Source organism: Hermetia illucens, chromosome 1 (assembly GCF_905115235.1).
Source record: "Hermetia illucens chromosome 1, iHerIll2.2.curated.20191125, whole genome shotgun sequence".
NCBI classification, from domain to species: Eukaryota; Metazoa; Arthropoda; class Insecta; order Diptera; family Stratiomyidae; genus Hermetia; species Hermetia illucens.
This window is the reverse complement of record NC_051849.1, coordinates 88771226-88785341: the sequence shown is the minus strand read 5'-3', so window position 1 is coordinate 88785341 and position 14116 is coordinate 88771226. Positions and strand designations below refer to the sequence as shown.

Here is a 14116-nt window from a genome sequence, read left to right as displayed (position 1 = left end):
AAGACGGATGCTACCGTCAAACTTTGCTAGCAGCAGGAATGATTGGTTCAACCAGTATTACTAATCTCTCAATGAGGGCTATTGGACTGCCTAAGTGCTTTGGTTGATTTCCAGAAGAGAAAGGGAGTGGAATCAAGGTTCTGAAAAAAACTTGGGATCCAGAGAAATTCAACACCAACAGTAGAACAGAAGAAATAACTAATAAGTCGGGAATTTTCCTGATTAACGGCGTAGCTGAAGCAGATGAAGGCTCCGAAACAAACATCTAATGCACACTTAATCCATCATTTTACAAAAAAAGTTGTAACATTGCTAAAGGACCAATGCAATAATCAGCCGTGGGATGATTTTAGTATACCAGCGTAAGTGTCTCAAAAGACCGCCAGGCAACGACCTATGTGATGTAATGTCCGACACTACAACTCAGTTGACCAGAGAGGATGTACGCAGAAAACCATGGGAAAACGATAAACCATGTGTTTTAGATGAATTTGCAATGCAGCAACCGAAATTTCATCTCTGTGCAGACTGCATATGCAGTCCTCAATTTAGAGACTGAATTTTGCCATTTTAAATTGTATCATTTGGACAGACTAAATGGGCAAATTCATGTTGTGGTGTGTATGGTGTGTGCACATTTGCGAATTATCTAGGCGTAATAATCGTTGACACGTTCGCGAGCATATTATGAGGAACAAAACTTTGCGAGTGTACCATAATTGGTGCTTCTATAAAGGAGTGACGATAAGTGATAGAAATGCTGCACTTCTTTTGTTCATTAAGAAAGTTAATCGGGCATGAAAATCCAGTTAGTACAAGTAGTCAGCTACTTAGGAGTGCATTTCAACTTCAAACCAATGGTTCAAATCTCACTGGTGGCAGTGGGATTTGTATCGTAATTTGACGTCGGATACCAGTCGACTCAGCTGTGAATTAGTACCTGAGTTAAATCAGGGTAATAATGTCGAGCGAGCGCAGTGCTGACCACATTGCCTCCTTCAATGTTCTGTAGTGTACCGTTACAGCATTGAATGAAGTGCTCTAACACACCTCAAGGCCCTGATCCAATATGGATTGTTGCGCCAACGATTATTATTATTATCAGTAATATAGGCCATTACATACTAGCGAGATAGTACTATCCATCTACCTATAAGCATTAAATAGTACCACCATATCAAGCCAATTGGTATGGAGGTACCACAGTTTCTGCTTGACTTAGATGAAAAACTCGGAGGCAGAGTACTTCAGCAGCTTCGCCCCCTCCTCAAAGCTCAGGCGAAGGTACCCTGGAAAGAGTTCCTGCAAAGACGAATTTGCAAACTCTTTACCATTATGAGACATTCTCAGGTTCGCAAAACCCTGCGAACGTCGCAGGAAAGAGGCCTAATATATGAGACCTGAATGGGTGAAGTTGCGGTCATTCTTTCGAGGGTACCCAAAAGTACTTTAGGTTGCAAAAAACAGGACCGACCTCCTTTCATTTCTTTCTGTCTCATTATGGCGTAATACATCCGGAACGGGCTCTGGTTTCTGACCTACGCAACCGCTCCATCTCAGGTAGGGTCTACTCGTCTTCTTTTTCTACCATAGATATTGCTCTTATAGACTTTCCCAGCTGGATCATCCTCATCCATCCCGATTAGATGCCGCCCACCCTAACCCGCTGAGCTGGATTTGATCCACAACCAGACGGTGTTGGAGATAGATTTCGTGGTTATGTAGGCTACGGGATCGTTCATCCTAATGTAGGGGACCAAAAATTCTTCAGAGGATTCTTATTTCGAACGCGGCCAAGAGTTCATAATTTATCTTGCTGAGAACCCAAATCTCCGAGCAATACATGAAGACTGGCAAGATTATTGTCTTATAAAGTAAGTGCTTTGACCCCATGGTGAGACGTTTCGAACAGAAGAGTTTTTGTAAGCTGAAATAGGCTCTGTTGGCTACCAACAACCGTGCGCGGATTGCATCGTCATAGACGTTATCGACTTGATTTTCGACCCTGAATAAGAGAAATTATCAACGGTCTCAAAGTTGCAATCTCCTATCTTCGTTCATCCCGTTTGACCAGTACGGTTTGATGTTGTTGGTTGATTGGTTTTTGGTACTGACGTTTCCACCACATATTTTACATACCTTCAAAGATCTCGCGCCGCTTGGTCGATCTGGATGAAAGTAGACTGTACATCTCGGGTTGTTCTTCCATAATGTCAATATTGTCAGCGCAGGCCAATAGTTGGGTGGGCTTGAAGAGAATGGTGCCTTTTGCATTAACATCTGCATCGTGGATCATTTCTTCCAGGGCCAGGTTAAAGAGGACGCATGATAGGGCATCCACTTGTCTTAGATCGTTGTTTATGTTGAATGGCCTCGAGACTGACTTTGCTGTTTTTATCTGGCCTCGCACATTGGTCAGGGTCAGCATAGTCAGTCTTATCAATTTCCGACTAAAAAGAAAAAAACAGGCCTACTACAAAGAAATCTGAAGTTAATGGAGTAACGAGGTAAGGGATATGTTTAAAGGGACTCTTATCAAAGACGAAAATACTCGTAGGATTGTGGTGAGTCTCTAGAGGGTTGCGAATCGTGGATATGGAGTGGTAAAGCGTAAGGACCGGAAGTTAAACCTAATAAGGTCCTTAAGCTCGTGTTAAAGACAGCACCCAAAATGTTTACTGGGAGATCCAGGGACGTTAATGAATAACAGCAAAGTATCGCTGTTGAAAAATACCGTGAGGATGTCGAGTTATACTATACTTATTGGAAGAAAAATTTGCGGAGCAGAAAAAGAAAACAATTCTTATAAATATGAGGCACTGTGGAAAATTAACTTCAACTTCATTTACTACCATTGGCAGTTACATCATCTATTTTAAGAGGTGGGAGTGATGATATGGGCAAACTTAAATTTCAAATGGCTCCTGAATTATACTCATTACAAAATATGCAGCGACACTATATTTATAAACCTTAAGGAGAGAAAACGAGAAGGAGCAATTTCTCTCAACCCCAGAATTTTCTCAGAGATCCGAAAAAGGGAGACAATGAAATCATTAAAGAGATAATACAGATAATAATTTTCAATCCGGGTCCAGACTTCCTCTCTACGGCCTGGTTGCTTTATTACATATATTCTTGTCAAATTTCGTAAGATAAGCGTAGCTTTCTCAGAACTAGGTGAAGATCTTTCTGTTTTTCAAAAGGTTCCTGTGGGTTATAAAGTAGCTTCAGCGTTCTAACTTTTCACTGATATTTATTGAAAAAAATCCGACACAAATATACGAGCTCTCGATAACAATGGCTAAAGAGAAGAGAAGATGTAAATAATAAATGGGTCCAGACTTTGCTTCAGGACTGATTAGTATTATATGGTGTATATATTATAGGTGTTACCAAAATGGTATATCAGGTTAATCTTCACCTGAGTTGCAAACGCAGACCTACATGTAGCCAGATGGATGACACGATTTGGGGATAATGATATCAAATCAGCTGCGAATATCACAAATTAATCTTGTAAAGTAGCCACCGACAAACCTTTGTGTTCGTATACCTAAACCTATTTTCCTTTCTGGGAGAGTAAACCTCCTTAAAATTGATGAATTGCAGTGACGTTACATTGTATTTCAGCGGCTCCCCTCCAAGCACCTTCCCTACTTTTGGTGGTAACCATGGGGCACTGTAACATTCAGGCCCTGTCGCAGGGTTGACAATTTCTCCGTTACGTGTAAGAAAAAAAACACTTTTAATGGAACCTGAGAGACACGAAGATCGCCCTTAGTTATTTTGACGGCTATGTCGTCAAGCACCAGTGACGGAAGATCCAGAGTTTGTATGGTTTGAACGAATCATCTCAACGAATTTATCGTCCGCGTCTATTGTCACGGAAAGACATCGAGTCCATGATGCGTTTGTAACCCGTTTCCTGAAACTAACTTATGTTCCGGAACTGAACGTTGCCAATCGATATCTGATGATATTGAAAAATAATTGAGTTGCCCTTCCAACTAAACAACAAGTTTTTTAAGAAGCTCCACTTAAGTTTGCTGTGGAATCGTCAATTTACCGGGGAGATCAAACGAACAACTCAAATACTCCACTTGTAAGGCACTTCATGCGTCCAGTAGTCAGAAGAAGCTAAGTAACTGGAGAGCCTAGTAATGGCGGATACAACAATTCACAATGAGGTTTCTATCGCATTTCACATCCCATTCACAGAATATGCTGAGATTCCCCTAGACGCTGGCGCAAAGATCTTAAAATGAAAGTTTACTTCGGCAAGTGTTCGGATGGCTCAAGTGGTTAGAGCGCTGGGCTGTCGTAGCGGAAGGTCGCGATTCAAATTTCACTGGTTGCAAAGAGATTTGTTATTGTGACTAGATGTCGGATACCAGTCGACTCAGCTGTGAATAACTACCTGAGTCAATTCAGGGTAATAATCTCGGGCAAATGCAATGCTGACCACATTGCCTCCTACAGGGTACTGTAATCCTGTAGTGTCCCGTTACGGTCTCAGACGAAGTCTCTAATGCACTTCAAGGTTTGGAATGCTGCGCTGACGAAAAACCCAAAGAGGATTTTATAAAAATCTCACTAAGGTCGGGTATCAGGCAGCATACTTTTGAGCAAACAGTTCTCCAAAATCTAGCCACTGCAATTTAAAATCATGGTGGCTGTCATACCTTATCTGGTTATACAAGATCTCATCGAAATGACCACGTCTCACAAGACTGAAGTTGATACTGCAACAGCCCTCTTAGAGAGGCAAGTTGAGTTAATAAGACTCACAACTTCTAGCTAAAGCGGTTCAAGGGCACTCACCGGGTACTGGGAAATCATTTTAATCAGATGATTGCCAATCCGAATTTAGTTCCACTTTTTTTTTTAGCAAGGAGATAACTTATCTAATGCCCGAGGAATAGGGCGCTTGTTACAATTCCAGATGTCGACTAATTACTTGTCTTACCATCATCTACAAGGTTTTCACTCCATTTGTCTGCGCAAACATCACGAAACGTCTCTGTATTCAAAAACTGATTACTGAAAAGCACAAATGAAGGGTAAAGGGCTTAAAGAACAGCTTATAATCGATATAGTAGCTGTAAAGTAGACTGTTCACTGAAAGCGAAATATCTCAGCCTCCAACGATTTTAAATCAGCTTTTGACTCCATATCACATTCGTTATTACTACAAATGTTACGCTTGTACAGAACCAACCCGAATCCCGTTCGTCGCATAAAGCTATCGGCATCCTTACAAACATCAGGAGAGGCATGGAATCTACCAAGGCCACTTGGTTTTGTTTGGCCTCGAATCCGTTATCCTCTTTTGCATGGAAACAAAAATGGGTTCCAAGTCAAACGTGACATACTATCAAAATGTACATTGAATCATTTAATGTATATTGACGACACCAAACTGTATGCCAAAGATGAAAATCAACTTCGCTCCCTGCTGAATGGCATGCATTTGGGTTTAGAGATATTTCGGATTAGAAAAATTGTTTGGGGAAAACACAATGACAGTGAAGGATACAGTTAAATATTGTCTACAAATACCTCGGCATATTGCAATGAACCTTTTGTCGAATGTAACTTCAGTCCAGAATAAGATCGACATGTGGAAAGAAAAGCCCATTTACGGAGATCATATCAAAAATTTGTTGTTCCTAAGCATTGACATCGAAGCTTCTAATAAATGGTTGGCTAATGATTTACTATTTTACGATACAGAAGCATTCCTCACTTCGATTCAAGAGGCTTCGTTCCTAATAAAAAATTCCAAACGGTACATCTTCCATCACTCCTCAATCACACTCAATCCTTCACTTGTAGATTATGGAATTGTGAAGAAGAGATCATCCAGGGCATAACATTTGCTTGCACGATGCAGAGTAGTACCGATTACACCAGTCGTCATAATCCCGTTTGCAAGATTCTCCACCAAAACCTTGCGTTGAAGAATAACTTACGGGTAGACTACCATCCCTTCTATAAGTATATCGAGCAAGAAATATTGGATCGGACCGTTCTATTGTGGAATCACGCAATTGTCACCGATAATACTATTGCGATCAGGCCCGATCGAGTTCTGCTTCTCAAAGAAGAACGAGCGTACTTCATAGTCCATGCAGCCCTACCATTCTACCGGAACATTATTGCATAAGCGCAAGAAAAAAATCCGGAACTACGACCCCTTGACGGACGATATGGAACAGATATAGAGCCTACAAAATATCGAACTATTGGGAATCGGAACAGAGGTCCTGGAGATGAAGTATCAACAAATGATCTTCACAATCACCCGAAGAACGTTATCATCAATACGGCCACAAAAATACTTGGTTCCAGCCGGAAAAAGAGTCGGAACAGCCGGTTCGGAAATGAATGTAAACTGGCAATGGAACGGACGAATGCCGGATACCGAGTGATGTTGCATTCTCATAAGACACGGGCACGCGAGGAGACCTATTATAAACTCTGGCGAGTGGAGAAGCGACTTCAAAGACGGAAAAAGAACCAACAGGTCTGTGAACTCGAAAAGTATAGCGAGCAACCGCACCAGGCGGGCAAGTTTTACCAACAAGTCAGCAGGATGAGGCCTTATACACTTCGATGTTGATCCTGCCGAAATAAAGAGAGAGATCTGATTTCCAACTGAATGGGCATATTGGAGCGATGGGTTGAGTACATTGATGAACTACTGAACAACCAAAGTATGGGTGAATTGGAGGTCCCGCCAACTGAAGACGAACAAATACTGCCATCACCAAGCATGGAAAAACAATCCGTGTAATTCATCGGCATAAAAATCATAAGTCGCCAAGAGCCGATGGAATTAAAGTCGGATTGGTTAAATATCGAGGCGACCAATTACACCAAGCGGCTCATCAACTAATGCTCACGGTGTGGGACAGCAAGTCAATGCCTAACGACTTGCAAGGAGCGATTATCTGTTCCATACATAAAAAGGGGGATATCACGCAGTGCAGCAATTATAGAAGCAACGTGATATGCGAGGTGCCATTTATAAGATATTCTCCGCTATCTTGCTAGGCCGGATAGCCCCATATGCCCAGAACATCAATGTCCCATACCAAAGAGGCTTCACTCCAGGCAAATCAGCAACAGATCAGATTTTCTCTCTGTGGCAAGCGATGGGAAAACTGTTAGAATATGGACTCCAGTTGCGCCATAATTCATCGACTTTAAAGCGGCCTATGATAGTATAGCCAGTTTAAAACTATACACTTCCATGAAACAATTCGATATCTCGACGAAATTGATAAGACTGACTAGGCTGGCTCTGACCAATGTGCGAGGCCAGATTAAAACAGCGGAGTTACTCTCAAGACCATTCGACATCAACAACGGTCTACGACAAGGGGATGCCCTATCATGCGTCCTCTCTAACCTGGCCCTGGAAAAGTGATTTACGTTGCAGATGTTAATGCAAGAAGCACCATCCTCTCCAAGCCCACCCTACTATTGGCCTGCGCTGACGATATTGACATTATGGGAAGAACAACCCGAGATGTACAGTCTAGCTTCATTCAGATTGACCAGGCGGTGCGAGATCTTTGGCTGCACATCAATGAAGGCAAGACAAAATATATGGTGGCAACGTCGGCACGAAGAACCAACCAACCAACAACATTAAACCGCACTAGTCAAACGGGAAGAACAAAGATAGGAGATTACAACTTTGAGACCGTTGATAATTTTTCCCATCTGGGATCGAAAATGAAATCGATAAAAAGCTACGACGGTGAAATTCTCGCACGTTTTTTGGCAGCCAACAGAGCCTATTTCAGCTTACAAAAACTGTTTCGCTCGAAACGTCTCACCACCGTAGGGTCAAAGCTCTTACTGTTCAAGACAATGATCTTGCCAATCCTCATGTATTGCTCGGTGCCTTGGGTTCTTAGCAAGAAACATTGAAAAGAAAAAAAAAGTTTCACACGCATGTGGTATGTTGCAGAATGTTTTGTCCCCTGCAGGAGGATGAACGATTCCGTAGGCTAGATAACGACGAAATGTATGAGCGATACCATGGCCGTCAGGTTGTGGAAAAAACCGGCTCAAGCACGGTGGGCGATCCAGCCCGGAAAGTCTGTCAGGACAATATCTATGGTGGAAAAAAGAAGACGAGGCAGACCCTGCTTCAGATGGAATGATGGCGTGGGCCAAGACAGCTAGACAGCTATTAAGGATGTCGAATTGATAGACCTCGGTGCAAAACCGGGATGTCTGGAGTTCCTTATTAAGGCAGGCCTACACCGGATACAGGTTGTTGCGTCGTTGATGATGATGATGAGATTCGTAATTATACATATTTACATAAAGCGTTGCAAACGCTCGGTCTAAAGACCGGACTATATATGGAAATGCGAAAAGCTACCATCCATGCATCCAGTGGTATAGTTCGAAGAGTCTGGTAACAGTGTAGTCTAGTGATCTCTGCAATAAATTTACATTGTCGTCTATTAACCATCTTTGTATATGCCACTATTGGCAGTTAAAAACCTCCGCGTCACTACTCGAAGCTTTCGCGGCAATCGGAAATGTAGGAATTCATTTTCGCATTGTGGCAAACACTTTGCGTTAAAATGCATCATCGCTGTGGTGTAGACCTTTGGACGTTACCTTCAGCCCATCCTTAGGTTAGTCGCCTCCGCTGCTATATATATAACATTTCGATTGAAAGCGTATTTAGGTGCGCAGTTTCACTGAACCCAGACCTTAAATACCATTCAACGTGTAGGCGTTAAGGCTTTCATTTCCATAGTCACTCACTTGTCAGACTTCAGAGTACCAGATAAACAAACAAGTGGGGATACTGGAAGCTGAGCGCTTTGGGTATGAAGTCGGTCTTATGTGAGAAACTCTCTATGCACGATTTTCCATCCGTACATAGCTAAGAATACAAAATATTTCGTCATATTTTGCCAAACTCCAAGATACATATATGTACATACATATCAATGACATAAATACTGTGTTCACCCTAAATAAACAAACATTCGTTATTACTGCAGGACGATCCATACATATATATGTATGTGTCCAGCTCAATTGATCCAACTCATCTTCCCGCATTTTCACTTTACTCCGCCCACAAAAGCATATACCTATATATGTTATGTAGGGTAGGTGGCCGCTCCGAGAAGCCCAATTAGCGTTTTGGTGCGCCGTTTTGATTCCACAAACTCCTAAGACCGTGACTATTATTATGGGAGCAGGGAGGCAGAGTCTAGCCGGCTCCAATCTTCAGAGCCAGCCCGTAGCATTCACGAAGGAAAGCAGCTCTCCCACCCTGCAGCTGGAAATCTCTCTAAGGTCCCCAAAGAATGGTTTACCTAGTGTCCGCAGCATGACTCTAGCCAGAGCTGGGCAATCGCAGAGAAAGTGCATGAGGGTTTCCCTTCCTTCTCCGCAGCTTCGGCAATGCGAGTTGTAGGGTATGCCGAGCCTAGCGGCATGGTCCCCTATGGGCCAGTGCCCCGTGCAGACCACCGTAATTTTGAATGCATTTGCAGCTCTCGTGATCGGGCTATGTTATAAGCGGGCCAAATTCTCCTTGACTTGGCATAGCTTCGCCATCTCAGGTCCGCGACTGCTAGGTAGTGCGAGTAGACTCGGCCCCCGACAGCCGCCAGCAGAACACCGACTGTATTCGCCGAGGGACTGCCAAGAGCAGAGCCTTGCCTGGCCAATCCGTCAGCCCGCTCATTCCCCCCTATATTCCTATGCCCGGGAACCCAGAGGAGAATGACCTTGAGCGTGCCGCCCAGACAATTAAGCGCGTCTCTGCACTGCCCTGTACAAGGCTTTGATGGCGGCTTGGCTGTCGGTCAGAATGGCTGTATGCTATGTACGTAAAATAAAAACCGCTGGCAACCAGGTACACACAAGTCTATTATATTAATTACTACCCGAAAGCTTTATCAGCGCATACAAATACATGGAGTAATTGACACTGATATGCAAATAACCAAAAAAGCCAAAAAAGGGGAAATTAAAACGTCCATGTAGACCCTTTTGATCATATATGTAAGTTCACTTTATATGAAGATGACGTCATACACATCTTACGGTGTCATAAATTTATCTGAAATGGGAAACTTTGACCTTCTATAACCCTGTTGAAAATAGTCGGATTGCTTTTCAGAATTTGCCCCTATATTATCGCCTATGCTGATGTCGAATTTCGTACTTCCGGGATGAACTTAAGGGGGGTTGTCCGGTAAATTTCAAAAACCGAGTAATATACTAGCCCCTCTTCAAACTCAACACAAAATGGCGCCACTCAGTGCAAGTAAAGGGCCACACAGACCACATCTTCTCACCAAACACAGACAGACAGAAGCACAGACGGACATTGAACCGATATTAATAAGGTTTTGTTTCATACGCTTGTGGTATGTAGCACCTTTCGTTTATTTTCACGTTGTACGTGAGGTCTTTCAACATTAAGCCACAAAAGAACATGTGCCAGTATCTTCTTTCTTATTAATTTAAGGAGACGTTGCTCCAGTTTTTTAAGGTTTTGTGTTCACAAATCGATTCAATGTCTGTCTGTCACATGTGATTTACTCGAAAACGAGTAAACCAATTGTCAAGAAATTTGGTAAGAAGGTAGATATAGCCAGTGGTTCCGGTTCCAATATCTGCACAGTTAAGTTAATAGAAGTATATTTTCATATTTTAGAAATTTACCCGGAAACCCCCTTAAGTTCATCCTAGGAGTACAGAATTTAGCATTTGCATGATAATATAAAGCAAGTCAATTTTGAAGTAAATTCAACTAACATTAAGGAAGTTATAGAGGGTGAAACTTTGCCATTTTTGTGAATTTCGTGCTTTCTACAACGTGTATGACGTCATCCGACATATCAATTCGTCAATACCACAACAAACTTAGCTCATATGAATGGGGAGTCGCAAAGAAATATTCCTCCAGCAGACATATGTGTGTATATAGGTATACGAGCTAATGAAGTTTGCGGGTAGTGTCTAAATCTGATAGATGTATTAAACCAGCGGTATTCAATATACGTACTACATATGTACATATGTATGCTTTTGTATCGGAAATATGTATGCACAATATTCGGTAATAGCCAATTTGTTTGTATACTAACCTTAGTATATGATATTATCTACGTATTTCTGTTTGGAAAAATATGAAGGAACATGCTGGATCAGTGTACACAGACTAGATTGTCTGTGTACACTGATATTGGATTTGTAGCTATATACGGATGGAAAAATGTGCGTAGAAGTTTCTCACATAATATGAACGCAAATCCTGTATTACCGAAGCGCGAGCTTCCGGTATTCCAACGTGTTTATCATCCTACGTAGTGCTATGGAAGTGGAAATCTTGCAGCGGGGAGATAAGACCCGAAATGGGGCTATGAATTAAACCCGGGGTTACTGAATCGACTTTGAAGATTTCCACGAGCTATCGTGAGCCAGATCATTATCTTTTATTCAAAGCCACCAGCTCAAGGGATAATAATTGACTTAAGTTAGGGTAGTAATAACCAGTAGTAATACCAGCCTGAGTGTTCTGAAGATCGAAACATGATCATATCAAAAGTGATCACAGATTTTGTGTGTGCGAAAATTAAGGCGAATGGTTACCAATGCTTACACCCCGGAAGCAACATTAAAATGACTATTTTCGTTCTATTAGATCTTTGCAAATTTCGAATATATCAAGTTATGATTTAAACGTAATTGTTAATACGATGTCCTTGAGAATATTTGCATCGGTCGACTATTGTGTTCTTTTAATTCGCTTCGAGAATATCAATCTGATATATTATGTCATTTACATTGTTTACTTGACTACGCTACGGGAATTTTAATGAGCAAAACATGGCTTTCAAAAGATTTATCACAACCCATAATAAATTAATGACTTTCCAAAGTACTTTTGTTGACTCAAGTTTTATTTTGTGGTTAATTCTTATTTATATTTTCTTTTACAGAGCGTCCAGTGTTTACATGCCCACCTAAGCTGCTGCTGCTCGACCTGAAGCGGAATGGAACAATTCTCCATCGACATGAGTTTCCCGAGGAGGTTGTGGCACGTGGTACCAATTATTTGAACAAAGTCGTTGTGGATGATGCATTCGGTGGGTTCGCCTATATCACTGACAACAGCGGCTCAGACCCAGGAATCGTTGTCTTCTCCAGGAAGCTGAACAGATCATGGAAAGTACGAGAGAATAATTCCATGCGAGCTGCATTGAACGCAATTCAGTTCACTGTCAACGGAACCAATTTACAATTCTCAATTCACATCGATGGAATTGCCTTGGGGCCGTACTACAACCCAAACACCGGGGACACTTTAACGCTTAACTCTCCGAAATTTAGCAATGAAAATTTTGAACGAAATGTTTACTACTGTCCCCTATCAAGTTATCACCTGTATTCTATACCTGCATCATTTTTACGCGACCCAGAATTCACAAGAAGATCAACTCCACGGGAAATTTTCGAATCTGTAACTGATTACGGTTTGAAAGTCTCCCAAACCGATGGCATGATCATGGACAATCAAGGCATATTGTACTATGGGCTCCTGAAGGAACACGCGATCGCCCAATGGGACTCCTTCCAGCCTTTCACAGTTAACAACCAGCGCATAGTCGCCAGAGACGACGATTTCATTCAATGGGTGGATGGCATGTCCTTCGATGAACTAGGAAACCTTTTCGTGGTGGTGAATCGATTGCATAACTTCGTTGCTGGTCGTCTGAATCCTAATGAAATCAACTTTAGAATCCTTCGGTCGAAAACGGGTAGTTTGAGCTATGTATATACTAATAGTTTTGGAGCCGGCAATATAGGGACCGACCCTAACAGTTATCCCCATGAGGGAGCTGCTTTCTTCGACAACGGGCTGTCTTCAACGACACCAATTTACAATCTTTTGGAGGGTCGAATCCCATATTATAATTCAGCTAAGAAAAACGCTTTCGTTTACTTCCATTTGATCCTTATGTTAGTTTTCACGTTAGCCTTACGTTAGTGTTTAGTTTCCTTAACTGTATACCCTAAATAATTCTAAGAGCCAAATCGACTTAATATTTTTTAGCTATAAATATTCGATTTGTATGTGTTGTGATGGACTATTTAGACAGATTAGCAACAAATATCCGCTATGCAGCATACACCAGTCAATTATTTAACAGAACATGCAGCCCTTCAAGCTCCTTGAGTTGAAGTTGGAGTACATTTAACATTACCATTGCTAATTTCCATTGCAGCATCAGATAGCTGACAAACAGAATTACTTCTAATTCAAATTTAATAATTATCCCCCATCTTCGTTATGTATTTATATTGCAGATTGCGCATGTTACCATGTAACTTGTTGAATATTGTGAGAGTGCTACCAAATAAACGTCTACGTACTGTACTACCATCCAAATATACTATATATTCGATATTTAAGGATTCGTTACGTAGTTTTTATTTTAATCTGACCCTGTTGCTACTGAAAGTATGTACATAGCTCCTTTTTAATGTAAACTTACTTCCTGAAATAAATTTATATTTTGAAACTACTCCTAGAAAGAATTTTATTTATTTAATCAATATTGGAGAAGAGCATGCTATTTATATCAATATTTTGTAGAGAGAAATAATATTTATTTTTCGAAACAACATTTCTTGTTAATAAATATGAACATCGCAATTTAAAAAATACCTAATTTAACAGGAACCTAGCTAACTTAGTCTAAGGTTAAAACTAACTTAGTCTAAGGTTAAAACTACGGGACTTAACCTAATAAAATTGTATTATATTGTTGATTGTAGGTAAATTGGTAGCTGGAGGAAAGTTTACAAAAACCTCGAATCGTGATTGCCGGTAATTCTTAAATAAGGAGAAATAGGAGGATAAGGATGGGAGAGGAATTAGGAGAGAGAGGAAGGTAGGTTTTGAACGGTATGAGCTGTTTTGTTTGGGTGGAGGAACGTATTGGGCATAGGAGTGGCGACCTGTGTAGAAAAGACCTGTCGAAAAGACGGTTATCACTTCTGTAGGAAAGGAAAATTCGTGAAAATTGGTTCGAGCCGAGGAGGGTTTCCT

The 14116-nt window shown here is 41.3% G+C and overlaps 1 protein-coding gene and 1 long non-coding RNA gene across 2 annotated transcripts in view; one reads left to right on the top strand and one right to left on the bottom strand.

Moving 5' to 3' along the window:
- LOC119661121 (protein yellow-like) overlaps positions 1-13589 on the top strand; it is a 34109-nt gene extending 20520 nt beyond the window's left edge. Inside the window, exon 3 of the mRNA XM_038070319.1 lies at positions 12003-13589. Within this exon, the coding sequence (XP_037926247.1) occupies positions 12003-13051 (1049 nt within the window). The 3' untranslated portion in view covers positions 13052-13589. The remainder of the gene's footprint in view (positions 1-12002) is intronic.
- The window catches only part of LOC119661124, a 120310-nt gene that overhangs the window by 85368 nt on the left and 20826 nt on the right, over positions 1-14116 (bottom strand). The window lies entirely within an intron of this gene.